At 51.6% G+C, this 26,392-nt stretch overlaps 4 protein-coding genes and 1 long non-coding RNA gene across 5 annotated transcripts; 3 read left to right on the top strand and 2 right to left on the bottom strand.

The window, feature by feature from the left end:
• LOC139763366 (uncharacterized) lies at positions 1-1,449 on the top strand. Its single transcript, XR_011716104.1, has 2 exons — positions 1-148; positions 1,015-1,449. It is a non-coding gene; the product is annotated as an uncharacterized lncRNA (long non-coding RNA).
• Positions 1,450-7,365: 5,916 nt separating this feature from the next.
• Positions 7,366-9,943, top strand: LOC139763346 (uncharacterized). Its single transcript, XM_071689368.1, has 2 exons — positions 7,366-7,469; positions 8,791-9,943. The coding sequence occupies exons 1-2, from the start codon at positions 7,366-7,368 to the stop codon at positions 9,737-9,739; spliced, it is 1,053 nt and encodes a 350-aa protein (XP_071545469.1). The 3' UTR covers positions 9,740-9,943.
• Positions 9,944-13,513: 3,570 nt separating this feature from the next.
• Positions 13,514-15,356, bottom strand: LOC139763187 (uncharacterized). Its single transcript, XM_071688920.1, has 3 exons — positions 15,265-15,356; positions 14,464-14,917; positions 13,514-14,404 (listed from the first exon to the last, which is right to left on the bottom strand). Exons 1-3 carry the CDS (start codon positions 15,268-15,270, stop codon positions 13,593-13,595), a joined length of 1,272 nt encoding a protein of 423 aa, XP_071545021.1. The 5' UTR covers positions 15,271-15,356; the 3' UTR covers positions 13,514-13,592.
• Positions 15,357-18,032: 2,676 nt separating this feature from the next.
• On the top strand, positions 18,033-19,338 carry LOC139763365 (uncharacterized). The gene is made up of 2 exons (XM_071689386.1): positions 18,033-18,190; positions 18,506-19,338. The coding sequence occupies exons 1-2, from the start codon at positions 18,185-18,187 to the stop codon at positions 19,007-19,009; spliced, it is 510 nt and encodes a 169-aa protein (XP_071545487.1). The 5' UTR covers positions 18,033-18,184; the 3' UTR covers positions 19,010-19,338.
• A 2,952-nt stretch (positions 19,339-22,290) lies between these two features.
• Positions 22,291-25,371, bottom strand: LOC139763186 (uncharacterized). The gene is made up of 2 exons (XM_071688919.1): positions 24,864-25,371; positions 22,291-23,375 (listed from the first exon to the last, which is right to left on the bottom strand). The coding sequence occupies exons 1-2, from the start codon at positions 24,864-24,866 to the stop codon at positions 23,034-23,036; spliced, it is 345 nt and encodes a 114-aa protein (XP_071545020.1). The 5' UTR covers positions 24,867-25,371; the 3' UTR covers positions 22,291-23,033.
• Positions 25,372-26,392: the final 1,021 nt, after the last annotated feature.

Here is a 26,392-nt window from a genome sequence, read left to right as displayed (position 1 = left end):
CAGTCCCCTCCTACCTGTCCAAAAACTCGTGTTGGCCTCAGTGTGTGGCGCCTCTCTCTCTCTCTATATATATAATGTCCAGCCACCAGCCAGCACACAACAGTTGGTTCTTGACGATCCAGCCGAAACAACCTCCCCCTGAAATATGGTGAGTCCTGTCTGCTGTTCCTCTCTTGTACACACTTCTATTACAGTTGTACCAATGGTCAAGTCACTTCCGCCGTTCTCTTCAACCAGATCTTTCACTCATTCTTTCCATCTCTTACAAACATCATCATCTGTTACCAACGTATTCCCAGACTTGTCTACTACACCTTCACTCCTGACACATACATCTCTCTCTTCTGCATATTCTCATCCCCTTCCAAGACAGTTTGCTGTTCCATTTTAAAATCTTAGTTTATTTTCTTCCAAAATGTTCTCTGGCTTGATCAATATCATCATTTTTGGTCTTTCATTCAGGGATTTGTATCCAACATTCTTTGTCTTCTAGTCATTACTAACAGCTTCACGATTTCCTTCTTTTCCTCCACCAACTTCCTTTTAATATCTTCATTGCACCACCCTGTACCTCTCCCTTCACATGATGACGCACCACACACTGCCCTGGCGGCCTCCAGCAAGACAGCCTCAATGTGGCACCTGGGACCCACAACAGCCCCGACCACAGCCACCTCACCTTACCTTCCAGCTGATCCTGGAAGGTAAGCTTCACCCAAACTTCCTTTCCTCAACATTTCCACAATTCGTATCACTCACTCACCCCTCCTCCTCCTCCTTCTCCTCCTCCTCCTCCTCCTCCTCCTTCTCCTTCTCCTTCTCCTCCTCCTCCTCCTCCTCCTCCTCTTCCTCCTCCTCCTCCTCCTCCTTCGTTACCATCTAGATCAAAATACCATTTCAAATTGATCATCAAAATCAAAGTTGGATCAAAGGGGAACATTAGATATTGATGTCTGACCAAATCAAGTTAGGAGGATGGGTGGGTGGAACTGATGACCTTTGACCTGACCTCAGGGCTCCTGCTTCCGCTCCGGGCCGCTGGTGTTGTTGCTGGTGCAGCTCTTGGTGGTGGCGCTGTCGTCCGTGATGGCTCAGAGGGGCGGCTATTACCACCACGGACCCCCGAGGGCCAACCCTGTCCTGCAGGGCCTGGCCCACGGACGCAGGTACCCAGGCCACTATGGCGGGTATAGCCTGGAGGTAGTGGATCCCAGGGGCTACGGAGTGTACAGTCTAGAGAGAACTTACTATGGCTGATGACCAGCTGCTGCTGGTGGGCAACACACGACACCGGGAGTCGACTCTACATCAACACAGAAGGACCAGCGAACCGCTAAACATGTCAGCCACCTACCTTCCCTTCCATCATGGACTAGAGAACCGCTAAACATGTTAGCCAGCCACCTTCCCTTCCATCATGGAGATATCATAATAAATCTTGACTTCATATTATTCTGTGTTATTTACTTCCCAAGATCAAGATGGTGAGTTTGTACAATGGCTTATAGTGAAGAGGTTAAGGCACGAAATGTACAGTGAACATTTTGATGTTCTTCAGAGACTAAAGAACTGTTATTATCAATGTTCTTTGGCTCAGTACTTATGTTCTCTCTCAACCAGAAGTAGGTATAGATATATCCTTAAGTAATATACATATACAAACACACGTACTCACATTCCACACGAAGAAACGAATAGGCTGCCATCATGTGCACCAACACACACACACACACACACACACACTTATCTCGGCCCTCACACAAGGGTCAGTCTCCCATCCAGCGCACGTAACAAAGGCAGACTTCACAAAAGAAGGAAGTTCACTGCTGAAGATCATGTCCAGAAATGTTGATGGTTCGCTGGGGGAGGAGGAACTTGAGGGTCGAGTGGACGAGCGAGTACAACTGGCCATCATACACACACAATGGAGACTACACTTTGTACTGGGATGTTGTTAAATGACATGTGGTTTTCCCAGTAGGATGGGGGGATGGCAGGAGATGATGAGAGAGAGAGAGAGAGAGAGAGAGAGAGAGAGAGAGAGAGAGAGAGAGAGAGAGAGAGAGAGAGAGAGAGAGAGAGAGAGACGGGTTGGCCAACAGGTATGTGAGATGGTCTATGTAGCAAGAACAGGAAGAGCTTACGAGACCAGATGGTCGACCCAGAGTTGGAGACCTGAATGTGTTTACTTGAAATACAAGAGACCGGAAGACCAGGTTCCATACATAACCTGGGTACAGAACAATGCTATACTGGATTACAGTTTGTGAGAGCTGTAACCTGAGTGTAGTGAAGGATGGACCAGCTGGAAGATCTGGGGGACTGAGGGAGATGGAATGGTTGAGCCCCGGGAGGTGTGGGTGAGGGACGAAACACACGTGAAGATGCAGGAAACACAGGAACCAAAGTGGCGTTACAGAGGTACACACAAAGGGGTCAAGAATGTTTACATGTGAGGGAGGAGATGCCAGGAGCAAGAGAAGGACGAGAGAAAGGATGCAAGAAGATGCGCGCTACCGGGAATGGAGGGAAAGAAGGTAAGGAGACAACCCTAGGGGGAAAACCCCACGATCAATAAAGGGAAAGATGAGGAAGGAATTACGACCACAAATGAAGAGTTTAAGAAAATGAAGAGTTTAAGAAAAATTAAATTACGTGACAAGAATGGATCAGGTCTTGCTGGCCAGGACCCCACGAGTGTGTGTGCCCCCCCCCCCCCCCCCCTCCCTTTCCTCCATATGTACACATGAACCATAACACATACACGTGTACACATATCAAATGCTACACACACACACACACACACACACACACACACACACACACACACACACACAACCTTATTGGACAGAGAGAGAACAACATTTACGAACACTATAACCCCAGTGGCAACATCGCCACAACATAGAGAGCCACAACACATCTTGTGGACAATGTCGGCAAAATAAAGAATTCGTCCGGGTTCTGACGTCATGATTGTTGTGGTAAACACCATATCACTAGACGCAGGGGGACGCTCAGGGCCCATGACCACTGCTGACACGTGCTCATCTCCACAGTGGGTGGTGGAGACACACTGTGGCAGTAGACACGGGTGGTGGAGACCCACTGTGGTAGTAGACACGGGTGGTGGAGATCCACTGTGGTAGTAGACACGGGTGGTGGAGACCCACTGTGGCAGTAGACACGGGTGGTGGAGATCCACTGTGGTAGTAGACACGGGTGGTGGAGATCCACTGTGGTAGTAGACACGGGTGGTGGAGATCCACTGTGGTAGTAGACACGGGTGGTGGAGATCCACTGTGGTAGTAGACACGGGTGGTGGAGATCCACTGTCCTCCCAGCGCCTCAGTTCAGGGCACTAGCGACCTCTCAGGGTCTCAGCTCACGTCACCAGCGGCCTCTCAGGGCCTCAGTTCAGAGCACTAGCGACCTCTCAGGGCCTCAGCTCAGGGCACTAGCGACCTCTCAGGGCCCCGGCTCAGGGTAGAAGCGACCTCTCAGGGTGTCAGCTCAGGGCACCAGCGACCTCTCAGGGTCTCAGTTCAGGGTAGAAGCGACCTCTCAGGGCCTCAGCTCAGGGCAGAAGCGACCTCTCAGGGTCTCAGCTCAGGGCACCAGCGACCTCTCAGGACCTCAGCTCAGGGCACCAGCGACCTCTCAGGACCTCACCTCAGGGCACCAGCGACCTTTCAGGACCTCATCTCAGGGCACTAGCGACCTCTAAGGGTCTCAGCTCAGGGCACCAGCGACCTCTCAGGGCAGAAGCGACCTCTCAGGGCCTCAGCCAGCCACGACCCTGATCAAGTCCGGTAGTGAGGTACATGACTCGAAAGAAAACTGGTGACATTTAATGTCTGGGTCAAGTGTACCTTGATGACGCTGGCCACACGAACGTCTTGGTGTGGCCAACATTAATGGTCTGGTGTGGCCAACATTGATGGCCTAGTATGGCCAACACGAGCGTCCTGGTGTGGCCAACATCACTGGCCTGGTGTGGCCAACGTTAATGGTCTGGTGTGGCCAACACAAGTGTCCTGGTGAGACCAACATCAATGGCCTGGTGTGGCCAACATCAATAGCATGGTGTGGCCAACACAAGCGTCCTGGTGTGGCCAACATAAATGCCCTGGTGTGGCCAAAACAAGTGTCCTGGTGTGGCCAACATCAATAGCCTGGTGTGGCCAACACAAGCGCCCTGGTGTGGCCAACATCAATGGCCTGGTGTGGCCAACATCAATGGCCTGGTGTGGCCAACACAAGCGCCCTGATGTGGCCAACATCAATGGCCTGGTGTGGCCAATACAAGCGCCCGGTGTGGCCAACATCAATGGCCTGGTGTGGCCAACATAAGCGTCCTGGATGTGGCCAACATCAATGACCTGGTGTGGCCAACATCAATGACCTGGTGTGGCCAACATCAATGACCTGGTGTGGCCAAAACAAGTGTCCTGGTGTGGCCAACATAAGCGTCCTGGTGTGGCCAACATAAATGGCCTGGTGTGGCCAAAACAAGTGTCCTGGTGTGGCCAACATTAATGGTCTGGTGTGGCCAATGCAAGCGTCCGGTGTGGCCAACATTAATGGCCTGGTGTGGCCAGCACCAGCGTCTGTACGATGCTACGCAGCCATACACACCTCGCGGCCTTACATGGTGATCTGCCCATGGCTGAGCGAAGATTGGGGGGGTCACATAATCACCCACAAGGGTCACAGGAGGAAGAGGTCAGGTCATCCACTAGCCTACGAGAGTCCCTGACCTACCTATCCATCCAGCCAGCTCTCTAACCAACACCTAACCCACGTAGGATGGCACCCTAAACCCCTCAACATAAGAATATGTATTGCCTTCCTATGTCTCAAAGTCTTACATGTGAGCCCAAGGTGTGGAGCCTCGATGTGGCGGTACTGGCCTCCTGTCACAAGGTGTGGAGCCTCGGTGTGGCGGTACTGGGCCTCCTGTCGCAAGGTGTGGAGCCTCGATGTGGTGGCACTGGGCTCCTGTCGCAATGTGTGGAGCCTCTCGGTGTGTCGCAATGTGTGGAGCCTCGGTGTGGCGGTACTGGGCTCCTGTCGCAATGTGTGGAGCCTCGGTGTGGTGGCACTGGGCTCCTGTCACAAGGTGTGGAGCCTCGGTGTGGCGGTACTGGGCTCCTGTCACAAGGTGTGGAGCCTCGGTGTGGCGGTACTGGGCTCCTGTCGCAAGGTGTGGAGCCTCGGTGTGGCGGTACTGGGCTCCTGTCGCAAGGTGTGGAGCCTCGGTGTGGCGGTACTGGGCTCCTGTCACAAGGTGTGGAGCCTCGGTGTGGCGGTACTGGGCTCCTGTCGCAAGGTGTGGAGCCTCGGTGTGGCGGTACTGGGCTCCTGTCACAAGGTGTGGAGCCTCGGTGTGGCGGTACTGGGCTCCTGTCGCAATGTGTGGAGCCTCTCGGTGTGTCGCAAGGTGTGGAGCCTCGGTGTGGCGGTACTGGGCTCCTGTCGCAAGGTGTGGAGCCTCGGTGTGGCGGTATTGGGCTCCTGTCGCAAGGTGTGGAGCCTCGGTGTGGCGGTACTGGGCTCCTGTCAGCAAGTGTGGAGCCTCGGTGTGGCGGTACTGGGCTCCTGTCGCAAGGTGTGGAGCCTCGGTGTGGCGGTATTGGGCGGGGGGAGACTCGGTGTGGTGGCATGGGCTCTGTCGCAAGGTGTGGTGGCCTCGGGTGTGGCGGTACTGGGCTCCTGTCAGCAAGGTGTGAGCTCTCGGTAGTCGGTTCGAGGTCTGGGCTCCGGTGTGGCTGGTACTAGGCTCTAAGGTGTGGAGCCTCGGTGCGGTGTGTCGCAAGGTGTGGAGCCTCGGTGTGGCGGTACTAGGCTCCTGTCACAAGGTGTGGAGCCTCGGTGTGGCGGTACTAGGCTCCTGTCACAAGGTGTGGAGCCTCGGTGTGGCGGTACTAGGCTCCTGTCACAAGGTGTGGAGCCTCGGTGTGGCGGTACTAGGCTCCTGTCACAAGGTGTGGAGCCTCGGTGTGGCGGTACTGGGCTCCTGTCGCAAGGTGTGGAGCCTCGGTGTGGCGGTACTGGGCTCCTGTCGCAAGGTGTGGAGTCTCGGTGTGGCGGTACTGGGCTCCTGTCGCAAGGTGTGGAGCCTCGGTGTGGCGGTACTGGGCTCCTGTCACAAGGTGTGGAGCCTCGGTGTGGCGGTACTGGGCTCCTGTCGCAAGGTGTGGAGCCTCGGTGTGGCGGTACTGGGCTCCTGTCGCAAGGTGTGGAGCCTCGGGATCTTCCCAGTTCTCTCGATCGCCTGTCAAACCCCCAACCCCACACCACCACCTCTCCTCACTCCCCTTTACCAACCTTGGTGAACCTCTCCCTCAGTGGCCTTGGTGTCTGTAACCCCATCACCCCGGGATCCGAACCCCCCGTGCTTGCGTGAGGCTGACCGACACGCTGGTGGCAGGTCTCACAGCAGCCCAGAGTGAGTGTGAGAGAGAGAGAGAGAGAGAGAGAGAGAGAGAGAGAGAGAGAGAGAGAGAGAGAGAGAGAGAGAGAGAGAGAGAGAGAGAGAGAGGAGCTCCCCCTGGGTATATGGGTCGAGAGCCAACACACACACACACACACACAGGACCAACCCGAGGTCCAAAAAAAACACTGGAGTTGGATGACGGATGAAAACCCTTCCTGATTGGCTGATAACTCTCATACATTCGGGATCAACGTCGATGCTGATTGGCTGCGAGACAGAACCATCACGACTGACAGAGGCAAGACTATCGAAAACAATGACGCTGACATTCCTTCGCCTGACGTGCCCCTCCAGCAGAGCTGACAACCCAGATCAAGGAGGACACACACACACACACACACACACACACACACACACTCACACACACACACACACACACACACGCACACACACACACACACACACACACACACTGATCAGCCAGATAGACTGGCACTCAGATAAGGCGAGGGGAAAGGGAAAGGTTACGAAGATGACATCACAAAGACTTTGTGGGTTAGGGCGAGTGCCGAGGGAAGAGTTTAGGACGGCGACGAAGGAGGAGGAGGAGGATACAGCGAGAAGGATCTCCTGTAGGTTTTAATTGAGGTCGTCTTCCCACGACGCGTCTGGTCCACCTACCGTGCCTCTGGGTCACACGGAGGAGGGCGTGCAGACCGAGGTGTCTCCACACCTTACCCTCAAGCCTTGGGTACTGAGGTGAGGGGGTCAGGTCTTGCAAAGAGCTTCGTAGGGACTTTTAGCAGCATAGTATATATAGAGCAGTTTACCACTGGCTGAGAGGAAGACTAAGGGGGTATGGAATAGCGAACTGTAGAGGGGGGGCAAAACGCAGATCCCACCCGGGGTTAATTTTGTGTGACAGGATGTCCTCAGGGTCAACTTTTAAAGGCAGACTTCAACGCCTCGTCATGATGGTTGAGTCAGTCAGTGACGTGAGTGGTAAAGGCCACACGAAACACCTGTTAAGGTCAGCTCCACACACACACACTCCTCCCTACACACCCCTCCCCCAACTGCTGCTGTGGATAGGAACCTACCCCCCGGCCATCTATCTGCTATCCATCTCAAATCTTCCAACGTTTCAGATGACGGTGTGAGAGAGAGAGAGAGAGAGAGAGAGAGAGAGAGAGAGAGAGAGAGAGAGAGAGAGAGAGAGAGAGAGAGTCCTGAAACCCTAGGACGCATAGAGCACTCTGTTGCCTCATAAAAAGAGCTGATATTTGATACATAACAACAACGAGGAAAAATAAGTCCATCAATCTCTAAGAGCTGGTGATCTCGCACTTAAAACAACAGTTAAGAGAAAGACGCTCTGATTCCCTGAGCTGTCTCACCAGAGGGAAGAGAGAGAGAGAGGAGACAGAGGAAGCTACAGTGGGGCGAGGAGACAGAGGAAGCTACAGTGGGGCGAGGAGACAGAGGAAGCTACAGTGGGGCGAGGAGACAGAGGAAGCTACAGTGGGGCGAGGAGACAGAGGAAGCTACAGTGGGGCGAGGAGACAGAGGAAGCTACAGTGGGGCGAGGAGACAGAGGAAGCTACAGTGGGGCCTAGTGTGCCATCATCCACGAACCATATCTTCGACTCGAACAAACTTCGCCACAATTTGACGTTGGGGTCAAACCAGCGGTGCTTCCTCAGGCCTGACACTGTCTCATGTTCGCTCGAAGCCGAGGTAGGGTTGATGAAGCAGGCGTTCACTCACGTGTGGACGATGTGAAGCAGGTGACACTCATTGTCACACACATGGAGCCAGTCAGGGACGTCTCTTGTTTGTTTTTTTCTTCTTTTTTATTCCGTCATTTCATCCTGGGTTGGGTGTTGGAGTATATATATATATATAAAGCCTGGAGTTAGTCACTCCCCAGCCAGACACCAGTCACACAGACACACGTACACAGACACACATCCTTCCTCTAAGCATGGTGAGTACTTTGATCATGTTGGTCACGACTGTGGATGCTGAGTAAAAGGAGACAGAGAGAGATGATGTCCGGCTTTGTTTAGTAATATTGTGTGTGTGTGTGTGTGTGTGTGTGTGTGTGTGTGTGTGTGTGTGTGTGTGTGTGTGTGGTGTAGAAAGGTCCCGCGTTGCAACTGGAAAGGTATGGTGTGATGTCTGCAAGGATCTGGGTACTGAGACTTGCTGCTTCTGTGTTTATCAACAGAGAAGATTTCAAGTGTCACTCATCCACTCTCCTCCCTCCCTCTCTTGTCTACCTACAGTCGTTCAGATCACGATCTAAACTGACGGCGACGCTGCTGGTGATGGCTGGCCACCACCACGAGAGCGGCCAAGCTTCCCCACGACCGAGGATCAGCTCAAAGTGGGCTGGACCAGTTCAGCGGTGGTCTGCAGGAGGGACATTCCTCCCCTCTGTCCCAGCCGAGCACCCCGTCGCTGAGGCGGACTGATCCTGAAGGGGGATTCCATGGTCTCTCTCCCGATGGCTTCCATGAGGCCTTCCTTGCCTCCTCCTCCTCCTCCTCCTCTCTCCCCCAGACCAACACGGAGTCGGGGAAGGAGAGAGGAGGAGGTGGCCATGGAGATATCCAGGGTCATCGTGGAGACCATGTCTCCTCTCCTCCTCCTGGGGCCGACAATGAACCATTGGATGAGGCAAGGGCTCATGGAGGTCTCCGGGTCCCCACTCATGGGGCCTTCTCCCAGGGGCACCACGGGTCTCCGCGTCTCCCGGCCGACCAAGACTCCTTCGTGAGGGAGGAGGTTGCCCTGGGTCCCCTACAGGAGGTCTTCCGTGGGCCTCACGCCTCTCCATTCCTCCAGACCACAGTCGGGTCTCTGGTGAGGCAGGGAGGGGCCGGCGTGCGCGTCCAGCCCGTCAGCATCGAACTTGGCGTCCAGGGCGCCTTCGGTCCTCAGCCAATCAGCATCGAGGTTGGTCCCTATGGCGCTTTTGGTCCTCAGCCAATCAGCATCGGGGTTGCTCCCTATGGGGTCCAGGGTCATCATGGGCCGATCGACGACGCGGGAATAGTCACCCCAGCTGTTCATCATTTCAGCCCCGGTGTCTTCGCGCCTCAGCCCCTGTACCCAGGAGCGCGCGCTACGGGGCCTGTTCAGCCCCAGTTTGGTCATGAGGAAGGTGTTCAGCCCCTGTACCCAGGAGCGCGTGCTACGGGGCCTGTTCAGCCCCAGTTTGGTCATGAAGAAGGTGTTCAGCCCCCTGTACCCAGGAGCGCGTGCTACGGGGCCTATTCAGCCCCAGGTCAGTGAAGTGGGAGGTGGTCAGCAAGGGTAGTCATGTAGCTCCTTCTGCTGGGCCTGACGTCAGCACTGTCTGCTGAGTGATGGACCTGGAGTCTATGGGTAAATGAGAGGGGAGAGCCCGGGTGACGGGGTCAGAGACAAGCCAAGCTTGGTGGGGGGTTGGGAGGGGGGTGACCCAGAGTTGGGGAAGGTCCCACTCTCTGCCCTTCACCTGTTATGACCACACACTCTACCCACACTCTACCCTTCACCTGTTATGACCACACACTCTACCCTTCACCTGTTATGACCACACACTCTGTACTTCACCTGTTATGAGCACACACTCTGTACTTCACCTGTTATGACCACACACTCTGTACTTCACCTGTTATGACCACACACTCTGTTCTTCACCTGTTATGAATAACAAATAACCTCGTGTATGTTGGATACTGCTTACTCCACCAGCTTCACCTCCACAACTTCTTCTTCATCTTATTATTATTATCATTATTATTATTATTATCATTATTATCACATAAACCTAGGAACCTAACCACAGGGGCTCCTGCAGAACGAAGGCTGCGCTACAATCATCAGCAGGGTAAGGCCAAGGGGTCTTTTCGGACAAGAAAGTTCTACGAGTTTGCACAGTGGTATAACCAAACGCTACACTCGCAGAGTAAATGAATTTAAACGAGTCACGTTACACTCGCAGAGTAAATGAATTTAAACGAGTCACGTTACACTCGGAGAGTAAATGAATTTAAACGAGGCTTTATAGCGCCCTTACTCGATATATTCAGTTAAATAAACGAGAGGAAAAAAAAACTGTCTTTTAAATGTCCTAATAACTAAAAAAAAAAAAAAAATATTCACTTGCCTTTCCCAAAGCCTGAGCGAGACGGATGTTTCAGAACGAACGAACAATAGCTTCAACCCACACACTCCCCCAGCTGCTCAAATGATCAGTCCAAAGGAGCTTACATATCCCTGCTACTGGAAGTAGCGCAGGAGTCTTTAGAAAGGTCCTGAGTCACACCAGAGTTCTTTCATACATATACATAAATTCACTCGAAGCTGGTTCGAGCCTGACCGAGGCCCCGAGACCATGACGGAGGGATGAACTGATGTCTCCACGTGGGGCCTCGCTCGCTCTCTCTCCGAAGCTTCGCTCGAGGCCTCAATAGACAGTTTCGAATCCAGGTGGTTCATGCAGCGTGCAATAGACAGTTCCGAATCCAGGTGGTTCATGCAGGGCGCAATGCCTCCCTATCGAGCCACCTCACCATGCAAATGCCCCGTCGGGTGTCGTGTGGAGAGAAACCCTAATCACACCTCCCACATACACCCTCCTCACTCCCTGTGTATTACACCTACCCATGACCTCTTGACACCTGTTACACCCTCACCTGATCATGATCTCCCGACACCTGTTACACCTACAAAGTGTGTATATTCAGCCACCCAGGAACACCCACCTCCTCCTCCTCCTCCTTGTGTCTTACCTCCACACACTCGTCACCTGCGCAGCGCAGGCTCGACTTCGCTGGTTGTGATGTTCAGCCACACACACACACGCACCCGTCCGCCAGGCCTGGTCGCCCCCTCACGTCGCTGTTTAGTTCCACTCCGACAACTTCGTCCCAACTCTCAGTCTCCGTGTGGGCTTCCTGGTCGCGCCCCGCACTTGATTAACTGGCCCAGAACTTGAAGCAGATCCAGACGTGGGAGGGAGAACTTTTGACAGTCATATAACACACTCGTAGTTCAGTAATGTCATCACTATACACGTCGATATATACCGCTATATCACTGCCATGAATTCACTATACGAACTGGACACTGTCTATATGTTCCACACAACGAAGGGCCTCCGATGGCAAGCGATATTACTCGTCACGTCCCCCGATCTTGGTCGTCAAGTGGATGTCACGAGGTGTCTGTTTACGTTTCCTTTGGCCATTAAAGAAAACCTACATTACGTCATCAGTTAAATCTGATTTATGGGGAAACTATAATAAATTGGCATAGTACTATTATGTTCGTGAGTGCTGAGATCTCTGTACAAAGTACGGTTCCTGCATATATATATATATATATATATATATATATATATATATATATATATATATATATATATATATATACATATGGACTTAGTAATGGAGGGTTAAACTTAAATCTGGAGGAGTTAAGTTTAATTATAACTTTGACATTGACATAATAGCGTTGAAAGTGTTCCCTAACTACATAATAGAACTTGGTTTAATCATTGGTCTTCCCACCGTACCATTCGATTCCCCAGGCCCATATGTAGACGTCGTCTGCAATGGCAACGTGTACATATGGTCTTAGAATGATCAAAACACCTCACAATGGCGTGCTGTTTCTCTCTCTCTCTCTCTCTCTCTCTCTCTCTCTCTCTCTCCTTCTACACTGGTAGTTATAACTGGACGTTGTGATAAGAACAAAGGCCAGATAACGAACAAGTCAACTCAGGTCACACACTTCCCACTAAACGTTGTTAAGGAATAACGAAGGCCATTTATATCTCCCCCCCCCCCCTACCTCCCTCAGTGTACTCAGCGTTACCAGAGCTGAGTATGATGCTCCACATCTCTGAAACAGACATTGGAATCTTACATCTAAACCTGGAAAAAGGTCAGTAAAATTGTGATGATCAAGACGCGCCACCCCATAATAAAGGTAATATTGTCAGGTACAGAACAACGCTATGAATGGGTTACTTCGTCTTTATAGACGTAAGTTGCTTTAAGATATTCACCGTGGGCGGAAGGGAACCTGTGGCTGCTGTGGTGTGTTTCAAGTTTGGACGGGTTCCTGATGTGGCTGAGGTACCACACTTCAACCTGGGGAAGAGGGATCTCACAGCAGGAGGTGGCGGTGGAGGGAATGGTGCAGTGTGTGTCTGTGTGTGTGTGTGTGTGTGTGTGTGTTGAAATAACATGTATGAAATACATTGTGGATATATTTGGATATCATCACCAAAGTCATCTTTTTCTTATCATTTATTAAAGAAATATATAATACAGAGGTTCATTTTTGTACGATAACAAGCCAGGTTCGGAGGCCAGTGTGTCTCGTTGTGGATATCTTTGTGTATAACGTGGAATTCAACTGAGACACGTAAATGGCCGGTGTTACAGGTGAAGGACAGAGTGTGGGTAGAGTGTGTGGTCATCACAGGTGAAGGACAGAGTGTGGGTAGAGTGTGTGGTCATCACAGGTGAAGGACAGAGTGTGGGTTGAGTGTGTGGTCATCACAGGTGAAGGACAGAGTGTGGGTAGAGTGTGTGGTCATCACAGGTGAAGGACAGAGTGTGGGTTGAGTGTGTGGTCATCACAGGTGAAGGACAGAGTGTGGGTAGAGTGTGTGGTCATCACAGGTGAAGGACAGAGTGTGGGTTGAGTGTGTGGTCATCACAGGTGAAGGACAGAGTGTGGGTAGAGTGTGTGGTCATCACAGGTGAAGGACAGAGTGTGGGTAGAGTGTGTGGTCATCACAGGTGAAGGACAGAGTGTGGGTTGAGTGTGTGGTCATAACAGGTGAAGGGTAAAGTGTGTGGTCATCACAGGTGAAGGACAGAGTGTGGGTAGAGTGTGTGGTCATCACAGGTGAAGGACAGAGTGTGGGTTGAGTGTGTGGTCATAACAGGTGAAGGGTAGAGTGTGGGACCTTCCCCAACTCTGGATCACCCCCCTACCCCCCCCCCCCACCAAGCTTGGCTCCCCTCTTCTCTGGCTTGTCTCTGACCCCGTCACCCGGGCTCTCCCCTCTCATTTACCCATAGACTCCAGGTCCATCACTCAGCAGACAGTGCTGACGTCAGGCCCAGCAGAAGCAGCTACATGACTACCCTTGCTGACCACCTCCCACTTCACTGACCTGGGGCTGAACAGACCCCGTAGCGCGCGCTCCTGGGTACAGGGGCTGAACACCTCCCACTTCACTGACCTGGGGCTGGACAGGTCCCGTAGCGGAAGGCGCAAAGTTCATGGGCTGAGAACTTCCCCCTCGACCAAGTTGCACAGGACTGGTGGCAGGAGCGCCCCGGTTCAAGGGCTGAGGTTGGAACTGTTGAAACCCGGGTTGGAAAACCTCGATGCTCAGTGCATGACGACCGTGCACCACCCCGCCAGCGGTAACCTCCAGGCTCTGCTGCTGAGGAACTTGAGCGCCAGGCGAGCCAACCTCGAGGCTGACTGGGTTAAGTCCACCTTGGACACCAGGCGCGCCAACCTCGAGGCTGACTGGGTTAAGTCCACCTTGGACACCTGGCGAGCCAACCTCGAGGCTGACTGGGTTAAGTCCACCTTGGACACCAGGCGCGCCAACCTCGAGGCTGACTGGGTTAAGTCCCCCTTGGACACCTGGCGCGCCAACCTCGAGGCTGACTGGGTTAAGTCCCCCTTGGACGCCAGGCACACCAACCTCGAGGCTGATCAGCCCTACAAGCCCCTGGGACGCTGCCTGATTGACTAAGGAGTCGATCCTCTCCTGGAGAACAGGAGAGGCGCGAGGCCCTTGGAAACCTCCTTGGGTCTGACCCAGCAAGGATCCTTGGCCACTTGCCTCCCTCAGCAAGGACTGAATTTCGGCCTGGAGACGTGCAGCCGCTGCCTGTTGCTCGTGGAAGCTACTGGCCTGAGGGACGGCGCGAAAACCTCCTTCGGAGACACCTGTTGCGCGTGGAAGCTACTGGTCTGAGGGACGGCGCGAAAACCTCCTTCGGGAGACACCTGTTGCTCGTGGAAGCTACTGGCTTGAGGGACGGCGCGAAAACCTCCTTCGGGAGACACCTGTTGCTCGTGGAAGCTACTGGCCTGAGGGATGGCGCGGAAACCTCCTTCGGGAGACACCTGTTGCTCGTGGAAGCTACTGGTCTGAGGGACGGCGCGAAAACCTCCTTCGGGAGATGGTAGACTCGCTGGTGGAACGTTGGTCTGTTGAACTGGGAAGACATCTGGTCCCGAGAGGCCAACCTGAAGGAGACCATCAGAGACTCCTGGAGGATCTGCCTGCGTCACAGACTGGGTGCTTGGCTGGGGCACTGGAGGAGCAGGTTGGCCAGGCACACTTCCTTGGCCGTGGGGGACAACGGCAGCCGTAGTGGTCATGGCCATCATCGCCACCACCACCAGCAGCGTCGCCGTCAGCTCTTCACGTGATAGGAACGACTGTAAACAAGGAGACGTATATGAGTGAAGAAATTCCCACGACAACAATACATGTCAACAGTAAACACTCGGTGACAACAACATGTACACCAACAACGACCAGCGTCGTCGCTATACGATCCCATGGACCCAGTAAGTCACAGATAAATGCTCCTGGTGGAGGAGGAGGAGGAGGTCGAGGAGGAGGAGGAGGAGGAGGTCGAGGAGGAGGAGGTCGAGGAGGAGGAGGAGGTCGAGGAGGAGGAGGAGGAGGAGGAGGTCGAGAAGGAGGAGATCGAGGAGGAGGAGGAGGAGGAAGTCTGCCACCTTCTCAGCAGCATCCACAGTGTTGACCACACAACACTCACCATCATGCTCCTGCAGGAGGCGCGTGTGTGTGTGTGTTCCTGGAGGAGCGGGTGATGACTGGGGTCTGGCTAATGTGTGATCAACTTAGGCTTTATATATACACCGACGTGAGCAGGAAGAAGTGACGGAAGCGAGATGACCTTGACTGATTCTAGTGACTGACTCCACTCTGGTGAGAATTGAGTCACTGCACGTATATATATATATATATATATATATATATATATATATATATATATATATATATATATATATATATATATATATATACATATATACACACAATGGTGTTACCGGACTCTCCCACCTGCTTACGTTTCCTCAGGGAAGTCACTTTCAGCAAGGATGAATCCGCGTCAGCTGATGACGAAGGAGTACTTGCTTAGAAACCATTATTTTTCCTGCTACTTATTGTAGCGCTGCCTCGAAGCTGGAGGAGCCCCGTCAAAAAGGGTCCTAGGGCTGGGTCTTATCCGTCTGTGGGACACGACCAACAACCAGTCCCATCTGTGGGACATGACCAACCACCAGTCCCATCTGTGGGACACGACCAACAGCCAGTCCCATCGTATTTCTCTCGTCCCAAATCACCAACAATGCTTTTTGGTCAGCCTGAGATGGACGGAGCTGGAGGGACCCGCAGGTGGAAGACCCCACGTCTCTGGCCCCACTTCCAAGGTATCCATACCCAACCATTGTCCCTCACCACGAGATGACCATCTGGTTCTTGGATGCCTGGACACCTGGCTGAGCACCGTAAGGCCCTACATCTACACACTTCCCTTCTCGTGATAAAGAACCTTGAGGGGTGTGAATCACTGGTTCTCTTTCTTTTGAAACGAGATCCCTCGCGTGCATCCCAGCGCCTGTGGACAGCTTCCTTCGCTTAAAGCACTGGAAAGGAGGATGGGGTTGCGGGGAGAAGGAGGATATATATCAGCGATAGACAGAGGAATGTAGTCTTCCAGGTGTGTGTAGTCTTTAACGTTCCAAGGGGGGGGGTCGATTGGGTGTCCTTTAGAAGTGCCAAAGAACGGAAGACAGGATGAGAGGCGGTGGTCCCCTACGACTCCACTTATCAGCTAAACTTTCACTATTTCCATCGACTTTCACTCCCATTGAGCAAAGATGGGCGCAAGGACTGTGACAAAGGACTCACGTTTACCTTCGCTATGGCCCTCAGCGGTTGCTTCCTGCCTGGAAAGAGGATTCGAACCACGGAGATCCTCATGACACATCTCTCTCATGTCGCTAGCCTTAACCTAGCCATCTTGCCTCCCGAGGTGTTCCCACTGACCTGTGGAGGACCCATCACAACCTGCCACCACAATCCACACGATGAATATGAGACTGAAAGAATGGATCAGTAACCCATCTGGACACACACACACACACACACACACACACACACACACACACACACTCCCTCTCCCTCCGTGTTCACACGGGCACATCAGCTTCCATAGCCTCAAAGGTGGGACGTGACACGTATTACCCAACACGGGTGAAGTGATCATGTCAACCATTGTTAGCCAGATTACTACTGCTCGTGTATAGACGGCCTTGCTTCAAATCCTGGGAATTCTCTTCTTTTTCTTCTTTTTTCCTTCTTCTTTCCCTTGTCTCAAACTCTTTCCCCGGCACTCGTGTTAACCCACAGGTCTCTTAATCACTGCTACAGTCCTTCTTCCCATCTCCAAACACCAGTGTCTCGACAGGGATGAAGCACTGAGCTGTCATTTCACCGTGGACGGTACGCAGGACAAAGCGCGATGGAATGACGTCATTTCGTAGAGTCTTACACCATGATTTCCGAAAGCGCGATGGAATGACGTCATTTCGTAGAGTCTTACACCATGATTTCCGAAGGTCATCAACCAAACGAGCACCATGGACGACCAATCAGGCCTTCGTGGGTTCAGCTGTGATGCCTATTTGAAACAGTTATTATCATCATGTGGGGGAGGCTCCCACCAACACCTAGCCGCTGTGGGCAGGGTCTATGTGGGAGTGGGTCGACCCCCCCACAATGTCGTCATATAGTGGAACTTCATATTATACGCAACGTTCGTCCTGTACGCTAAACAACGGGGGAAAATGAAACACGATAAGTTCCCAAGTGCACTTTCGTGTAATAATCACATCATCAGGGGAGATACAAGAGAGAAATATAACAGTCAGTTGATATACAACGAAGAGACCTCGATACCCAATTCTTCCTCACCAGAGACAGAGACAGAGAGAGACAGAGACACAGAGACTTCCATAGGTACACAGACCACGCAGACCCCTAAGGTCCAAGTGAGGTGGTGTCTAGTCTTCACAGTACCTAGAGAGAGAGAGAGAGAGAGAGAGAGAGAGAGAGAGAGAGAGAGAGAGAGAGAGAGAGAGAGAGAGAGAGAGAGAGCAGACATGGACCCCCGCGCACACTGTTCGACCAAGGTGCCATCATCATCCACGCAGGACTTGCTCATCTTGCTAAGCAGGATATCCACAGGTACGCTGGCAGGGAGGGAGGGAGGGACGGTAGCCAGCCTTGGGGTAGTGTGGGGGAAGTGTGGGGAGTGGGTGGGGATACATAATCATGTTGGACTACCTAACCTCAACTTATGCCATGCTCACCTAAGAAGCAATGCTGATGATCCGCTTCGCCACCTGTGGATGATAGGAAATGTCACAATCCATCGTCATAAAGAGAAGTTCCTTGAGATGACTTGCGTCAGCGGCGGTGTGTTTTGTAATCAAAGTCATTCAAGGATATATATATATATATATATTTCTTTTTTTTGGTGTCGTGTTCAGTGCCTCTTCTTGTTCACGTCTGTGTATGTATATATACCCTGGCTGGCACTAACCAGCCAGACCCCAGTCATCACCCGCTCCTCCAGGAACACACACACACACGCCTCCTGCAGGAGCATGATGGTAAGTGTTGTGTGGTCAACACTGTGGATGCTGCTGAGAGGCAGGCAGACTTCCTCCTCCTCCTCGACCTCCTCCTTCTCGACCTCCTCCTCCTCCTTCTCCTCGACCTCCTCATTCTCGACCTCCTCCTCCTCCTTCTCCTCGACCTCCTCCTCCTCCACCAGGAGCATTTATCTGTGACTTACTGGGTCCATGGGATCGTATAGCGACGACGCTGGTCGTTGTTGGTGTACATGTTGTTGTCACCGAGTGTTTACTGTTGACATGTATTGTTGTGGTGGGAATTTCTTCACTAATACGTCTCCTTGTTTACAGTCGTTCCTATCACGTGAAGAGCTGACGGCGACGCTGCTGGTGGTGGTGGTGGCGATGATGGCCATGACCACTACGGCTGCCGTTGTCCCCCACGGCCAAGGAGCAGGACCAGGTGGCCAGTTGCATGGAGGTGGCCAGGGACACCATGCCGCGGCGCGTCTCCGGTCCGACATTGAAGCCTTACTGAGGCAGTCAAGTGGTCCGGGAAGCCAGCGCAGTCACACTCCTCACGCCTCTTCTGTTCTCCAGGCCAAGATTGATACCTTAGTGAGGCAGGTCAATACCCAGGGCAACATCCAACCGTTTAGTTTGGAAATTGGCGGCACTGGCGGTCAGGCCATTAGCCTGGAGGTTGGACAACCTGGTATATTCGGTGCTCAACAAGTGAGTCTTGAGGTTGGCCGTCCAGGACTTCCCCACGGCAGCCACGGTCCTTTCGCACCGCCTGTGTCAGCTCCCAGGCATGCGGGACGTAAGACACAGCCTAACCCACACTTTGGGTGAGGGGTGACGGGTGACGGGGTCAGAGACAAGCCAGAGAAGAGGTTCGCCAAGCTGGTGGAAGAGTGACAAGTGATCCAGAGTTGGGGAAAGATCCCGCACTCTGCCCTTCACCTGTTATGTTCACACACACTCTCCCGCGCACTCTGCCTTCACGTCTCGAGTACAAGCTTATGATTCGAGATCTTCCATGTCCAGATCTACCGAGTACAACCTTAAGAACATATATCTTTATGAAGAGAAACTCATAAGGCCGACCTCCGACCCTGGGTTCGTATTGTTGATGGTGTAATCGCATCATAGATCGACTTTAATAAATGAGAACAAAAATGTACTGACTTTGGTTCTAACATCTTCATATCCTTCGAAAATTTTCATTTTTTGTATAAAGTTGCGAACACAATTTCTGCCAAGTCAATGGTACCGAGCCAGCCGGGGACACCTGGCAACTGTATCACCCGTGATGAGCCAGCCGAGGATATCTGGCAACTGTCACTATTACTGAGCAGGCCGGGGACATCTTGCAACTGTTACACACACACAGACACACAGACACACACACAGGACATCATGCAAGACCAACATGACCTTTAGCTAAGGTTCAGAGGTATGCAAAGCTGTATAGGCTGTAGTGGTGGTGATGCGAAAGAAGAGGAAATAAACAGTAAATGTGTAAGTACGAATTAAGGGCATTTTGCAGACTTTGGAAACAGCATTAAGTGGTGAGAGTGATGGGCGATGGTTTAAAAAAAAAAAGGTCACCTCACTTTGCAAATGGTCTAGAGCAAGGAAAGCCTCCAAGTGTGAGGGTTTCCATCTGCGACAGGATAGACGAGCAAGGCACGGCGCCGTCTAAGGAGGTACATTGGACATTTGGTGGCCACACACCCTATCCACACGTATCTGAGAAGGTGACCAGGAACTCTTACGTAAGGGTAGGTAAAGGTGAGGACATGGGCTCAGCGAGGGAGGAAGAGGATGAGATGTGGAATTACCCAACGTATGGGTCGTAGAGGGAAGCTATACTGATGAAGAGATTGGTGCCATCGGCTGAAGAGGTAGCTAGAACTTGGTCAGGTTGGGGGATAAAAAAAAGGTAGTAGGGGTCAAATTAAGACAGAGGTTATCCGAGCTGCTTTTGGTTGATGATAATAAAGATTGGGACTGGTCTATTTCGTGTGTCAAGGCTGTTTCACGTGTCCAGGTCTTTCATATATCCAAGGCTGTTTCATATGTCCAAGGCTGTTTCATGTGTCCAAGGCTGTTTCATGAGTCCAGGTCTGTTTCATGTGTCAAAGGCTGTTTCACATGTCCAAGGCTGTTTCATGTGTTCAAGGCTGTTTCATGTGTCCAAGGCTGTTTTATGTGTCCAAGGGTGTTTCATGTGTTCAAGGCTGTTTCATGTGTCCAAGGCTGTTTCATGCGTCCAAGGCTGTTTCATATGTCCAAGGCTGCTTCATGTGTCCAAAGCTGTTTTATATGTCCAAGGCTGTTTCACGCGTCCAAGGCAGTTTCATGCGTCCAAGGCTGTTTCATGTGTCCAATGCTGCTTCATGTGTCCAAGGCCATTTCATGCGTCCAAAGCTGTTTCATGCGTCCAAGGCTGTTTCATGTATCCAAGGCTGTTTCATGTGTCCAAGGTTGCTTTATGTGTCCAAGGCTGTTTCATGTATCCAAGGCTGTTTCATGTGTCCAAGGCTGTTTCATGTGTCCAATGTTGTTTCGTGCGTCCAAGGCTGTTTCATGTGTCCAAGGCTGTTTCATTGTCCAAGGCTGATTCATGTGTCCAAGGCTGTTTCATGTGTCCCAGGCTGTTTCATGTGTCCAAGGCTGCTTCACACGTCCAAGGCTGCTTCATGTGTACAAGGCTACTTCATGTTTCCAGGTCTGTTTCATGTGTCCTAAGGGTATTTCATGTGTCCAAGGCTGCTTCATGTGTACAAGGCTACTTTATGTGTCCAGGATTGTTTCATGTGTCCAAGGGTGCTTCATGTGTCCAAGGCTGCTTCATGCATCCAAGGCTGTTTTATGTGTCCAAGGCTGCTTCATGTGTCCAAAGCTGTTTCATGTGTCCATGGTCAAGGCTGCTTCATGTGTCCAAGAATACATCCTGTGTCCAGGTCTGCTTCATGTGTTCAAGGCTGCTTCATGTGTCCAAGGCTGTTTCATGTGCCCAAGGCTGCTTCATGTGTACAAGGCTACTTCATGTGTCCAAGGGTGTTTCATGTGTCCAAGGCTGCTTCATGCGTTCAAGGCTGTTTCATGTGTCTAAGGCTGCTTCATGTGTCCAGGTCTGCTTCGTGTGTCCAGGTCTGCTTCGTGTGTCCAGGTCTGCTCCATGTGTCCAGGTCTGCTCCATGTGTCCATGTCTGCTCCATGTGTCCAGGTCTGCTCCATGTGTCCAGGTCTACTTCATGTGTGTAGGTCTGCTTCATGTGTCCAGGTCTGTTTCATGTGTCCAAGGGTGTTTCATGTGTCCAAGGCTGCTTCATCTGCCCAAGGCTGTTCCATGTGTCCAGGTGTGCTTCATGTGTCCAGGTCTGCTTCATGTGTCCAGGTCTGCTCCATGTGTCCAGGTCTGCTCCATGTGTCCAGGTGTGCTTCATGTGCCCAGGTCTGCTCCATGTGTCCAGGTATGTTCCATGTATCCAGGTCTGCTTCATGTGTCCAGGTCTGTTCCATGTGTCCAGGTCTGCTCCATGTGTCCAGGTCTGTTTCATGTGTCCAGGTCTGCTCCATGTGTCCAGGTCTGCTCCATGTGTCCAGGTCTGTTTCATGTGTCCAGGTCTGCTCCATGTGTCCAGGTCTGCTTCATGTGTCCAGGTCTGTTCCATGTGTCGAGGTCTGCTCCATGTGTCCAGGTCTGCTCAATGTACCCAGGTCTGTTTCATGTATCCAGGTCTGCTCCATGCATCCAGGTCTGCTCCATGTGTCCAGGTCTGCTCCATGTGTCGAGGTCTGCTCCATGTGTCCAGGTCTGCTTCATGTACCCAGGTCTGCTTCATGTATCCAGGTCTGCTCCATGTGTCCAGGTTGTGGAAGACCTCACAATCACAAGTGATGAAGGGCGCTGAGTGTGCGACCTTAGACTGCCTGTGTACCAAGCCGTTCATCTAACATCGCGTCTTGATCGCTGGTACAGACTGAATGAATTCCCTTCTCTGCTGAATTACATAATACAGGAATACAAAGGTAATACAGAAGAATACAACCGTACACAGACCATGTCGTCATTCGAGGTCTGGGTATGTTAAGGTATCAACAACAATAAAGGAAAATCCTCATTATCTTTAATCATTTATTATAACCAATACAACATACAAGAGTTACATTTCCAACATGGGTTAGCCAGATACAGAAGGCCTCATCATATGTAACTTTTTTATTTGAAAAAGTTTGATGTTTTTTTAGGTCTTAATCGGTATTATCTGGGCATTGAAGATTTCGAATCATAAGCTTGAACTCAAGAAGTGAAGGCTGAGTGAGAGCAGAGTGTGTGAACATAAGACATGAAGGCAGAGTGCGGGGTAGAGTGTGTGGTCATAACAGGAGAAGGGCTGAATGTGGGGTAGAGTGTGTGGTCATAACAGAAGGCCAGAGTGCGGGGTAGAGTGTGTGGTCATAACATAAGAAGGGCTGAGTGCGGGGTAGAGTGTGTGATCATAACAGGAGAAGGGCAGAGTGCGGGGTAGAGTGTGTGGTCATAACAGGAGAAGGGCTGAGTGTGGGGTAGAGTGTGTGGTCATAACAGGTGAAGGGCAGAGTGCGGGGTAGAGTGTGTGGATGACTTTAGCAGGTGTGGTGCTGGCTGGGCTCCTGTAGGGACCTTCCTCAACCCTCCATCTCCTGTCTTCTTCTTCTTCCTCCTCCTCCTCCTCCTCCTCTCCTTCACCTTGGCGAACCTCTTCTCTGGCATGTCTCTGACCCCCGTCAGGAGGAGGATGAGGAGGAGGAGGAGGAAGCACTACCACCCATCGCCCTTTCCTACCACTGGAGAGGAGGAGGAGGAGGAGGCGACCAGGTGCCCTTAGCCAGCATGGGGCTGGGGCTGCTGCACGGGAGCTCCTGGGTATGAGGATGGAGGGGCGGCCTCACCGCCAACGCCACCACCAGGCAACACAACTTCTATGCTCTGTTGCTGACCTCCGGGGCCGCCAGTCTCCAAGCTGATAGGCTGGGGTCCTGCCGCTCCGACAGCCTCCACACTCACTGGTCCTCCGGGAACCTCTACGCTGATCTGCTGAGGTCCAACTGGTTGGACCTGCTCCGTGATGTCGGGGGAGAGGAAAGTGCTGGCGCGGGGCACGGGGACGGCCACGGAGGCAGCTACCAACACTCCCACCACGAGCAGGCAACGGGCTAAGACCAGCTGGAAACGAAGGGATATATACATACATATATGATGTCAGTGTACAGCGGTTCACGATCACTGGGTCAGTACATAAGACTCTCTCGACCTTGATCGCCGTTTCTCGCGTGAGCGAGGTCCCGCCAGGTAACAGACGAAGAAAAGACACCTTCCTCGCACTCAGTCTCTAGCTGTCGTGTGTCATGCACCGAAACCACAGCTCCCTATCCACAACCACGCCTTTCCATGGTTTACCCTGGCCACTTCACATGTTCTACTTCAGCCCATTGACACACGTCGACCCCTGTATACCATATCGTTCTGATTCACTTTGTCCCTTGCACTTTCATCCTCTTGCGTGCTAAGGCCCTTGATCATTCAATATCTTTTCCACTTGCATCCTTCCACATCCAATTTGGTCTCCCGCTTCTCCTCGCTCCCTCCACTTCTGACACATATATCCTCTTTGTCAACCTTTCCTCACTCATCCTCTCCAAGTGTCCAAACCATTTCAGCACACCCTCTTCTGCTCTCTCTCAACCACACTCTTTTAATACCCACACATCTCTCTTACCCTTTCATTACCCACTCGATCAAGCCACCTCACACCACATATTGTCCTCAAACATCTCATTTCCAACACATCCACCCTCCTCCGTACAACTTCACCCATAGCCTATGCCTCACTTCCATACAACATCGCTGGGACTACTGTATCTTCAAATATACCCATAATCTCTTCGTTTTTTAATTTTCCAAGAGAAGGAATAGAGAAAGAGGGACAAGTGAGGCTCTTTCCTCTAAAAACTCAATCCTCTGCTCTTAACGCTACCTTGCTAAAGCGGGAAATGGCGAATGTATTCTCTTAATCAATTCTCTATTACCAAAGTTTAAGAAATCTTTCCAGCTCCCTTCACCACTGGAAACCAGATATCACAGAATGATGGATAAGACTTGTTAGAAACCTAACTAGATATAATTCTACATGAGAAACCTTCTGCCTAGGTTTCTAACAAGTCGTGTGATCTATACTTAGATAACTGATACCAACTGATAAGCGATCGGGATGGCTGTGCTGTACAGACTTATCAAACATTCAAGATAAAAGATGAATTAAGGATTGAGATAAAGAGGAAAGTCTCAAAATAAATGAATGAGGTGGTTACTCCGGGGAGGGAGGAAAGATAGATAGATAGATAGATAGATAGATAGATAGAGAGAGAGAGAGAGGGAGAGAGAGAGAGAGAGAGAGAGAGAGAGAGAGAGAGAGAGAGAGAGAGAGAGAGAGAGAGAGAGAGAGAGAGCCTTGATGAAGGCAGTGAGAAGCTTCAACAGTCAGAAATGTCCTACACAGAGGGACAGAATGAGGAGGACACGGAACCACAGTATAACTCTCTCTCTCTCTCTCTCTCTCTCTCTCTCTCTCTCTCTCTCTCTCTCTCTCTCTCTCTCTCTCTCTCTCTCACACACTCACAGTCTTGGGCAAAGGGGGTAAACGCCAACACTCACCATGATTCAGGGGAGGGTTTCTGTGTGTGTCTTCTCTGTCTCTCTAAACCTGGCGGTAGCACCCCTGGAGGATCGGGCCGGTGACTGCAATCTGAATGGCTAATCCTCGACGAAGGCATATATATATACACACACACAAGCCGAGAGTTGGAAGCCCGGCCTCCCTGAACAAGACTGGTTTTTGGGGCTGTGAGCCGAAACCTCAGAGGCGTTCCACAAGACATCGTTGGAGAAGGAAATGATTCAACGGTGCTGGTGGAGGGGTGGAGGGGTGTGGGTGGATGATGATAACGAGTGTGTGTGTGTGTGTGTGTGTGCGCACCTGCGCGCCCGAGAGTGCACAATGGCGAATGGAGGTGTGGTCGAAAAAACTTGGGGGTCGATAACCTCAAAGGGATATTAAGACCACTACGTCATATCAGAACCTCAATTGATAACAAAGACAACATCAAAAAAAGATTCGTGTCAAAGACGTGTGATAAATCCCCTCCAACTTGGCCCTTTCCCCATCATAGTCTCTGCCACTTCACGTTTCCTGTTTGTTAAGTGAGCGCCACCAACCACCCTACCCCTTCTGTCTTCCTCAAGATGAAATCCAGAACATTCTTGAGGCCAGATCTAACTCTGTTACGTGACCATCTTGAAGCAACGCCTCGAAGGCGCGCGTGTGTGTGCTCGCGTGTGTTTTGTTTCATGACGTCATAACCCTGTACAGAGAAAGGGGGGGAAAAAAAACCCCAACATGGGCACCGCTAGATGTGAGGATTGCACAAATATCTTGTAATGAGCCTAAATATCATGGTGGCTGTATGTAATCTGTATGTAGCCTTGTAATGTAGACACAAGACATCCGTGTATGAGAAGGGGTATACATGGGTCGTGTGTTTGTGAACGGGCCGGTGCAACTGTGCAGCAAGAACAATGTATTTGTGTACACCAGGCGAGGCTCCTCATGGCTTCATAACAGTAAAAGATTGGAGGAGTTCGAGTGCTTGCCACACATACGTCGACCTGCCACTGTGTGAGGAAAATGAGACCTGGTCGACAGCTCGTCTCTTGCAAATAAGACTTGGTCGACAGCTCGTCTCTTGCAAATAAGACTTGGTCGACAGCTCGTCTCTTGCAAATAAGACTTGGTCGACAGCTCGTCTCCTGCAAATGAGACTTGGTCGACAGTTCGTCTCCTGCAAATGAGACTTGGTCGACAGCTCGTCTCCTGCAAATAAGACTTGGTCGACAGCTCGCCTCTTGCAAATGAGACTTGGTCGACAGCTCGTCTCCTGCAAATGAGACTTGGTCGACAGTTCGTCACCTGCAAATGAGACTTGGTCGACAGCTCGTCACCTGCAAATGAGACTTGGTCGACAGCTCGTCTCCTGCAAATGAGACTTGGTCGACAACTCGTTTCCTGCAAATGAGACTTGGTCGACAGCTCGTCTCCTGCAAATAAGACTTGGTCGACAACTCGTCACCTGCAAATTCCCTTCAAAATGATAAACAGTTTCAAAATAAGTGTAATGACCGCCTTT

The sequence above is a fragment of the Panulirus ornatus genome, chromosome 46 (genome assembly GCF_036320965.1).
Source record: "Panulirus ornatus isolate Po-2019 chromosome 46, ASM3632096v1, whole genome shotgun sequence".
Lineage (NCBI taxonomy): Eukaryota > Metazoa > Arthropoda > Malacostraca > Decapoda > Palinuridae > Panulirus > Panulirus ornatus.
Note: the sequence above shows the minus strand (reverse complement) of the source record. Positions and strands in the feature narration are given on the sequence as shown.

Coding starts and splice junctions, on each gene's coding strand:
- LOC139763346 (XM_071689368.1), top strand. CDS start 7,366: ATGTCCTCAGGGTCAACTTTTAAAGGCAGACTTCAACGCCTCGTCATG. Junction 7,470..8,790: donor CACACGAAACACCTGTTAAG/GTCAGCTCCACA, acceptor CACCACCACGAG/AGCGGCCAAGCTTCCCCACG.
- LOC139763187 (XM_071688920.1), bottom strand. Junction 14,405..14,463: donor ACAGGTGTCTCCCGAAGGAG/GTTTTCGCGCCG, acceptor TCTCCGAAGGAG/GTTTTCGCGCCGTCCCTCAG.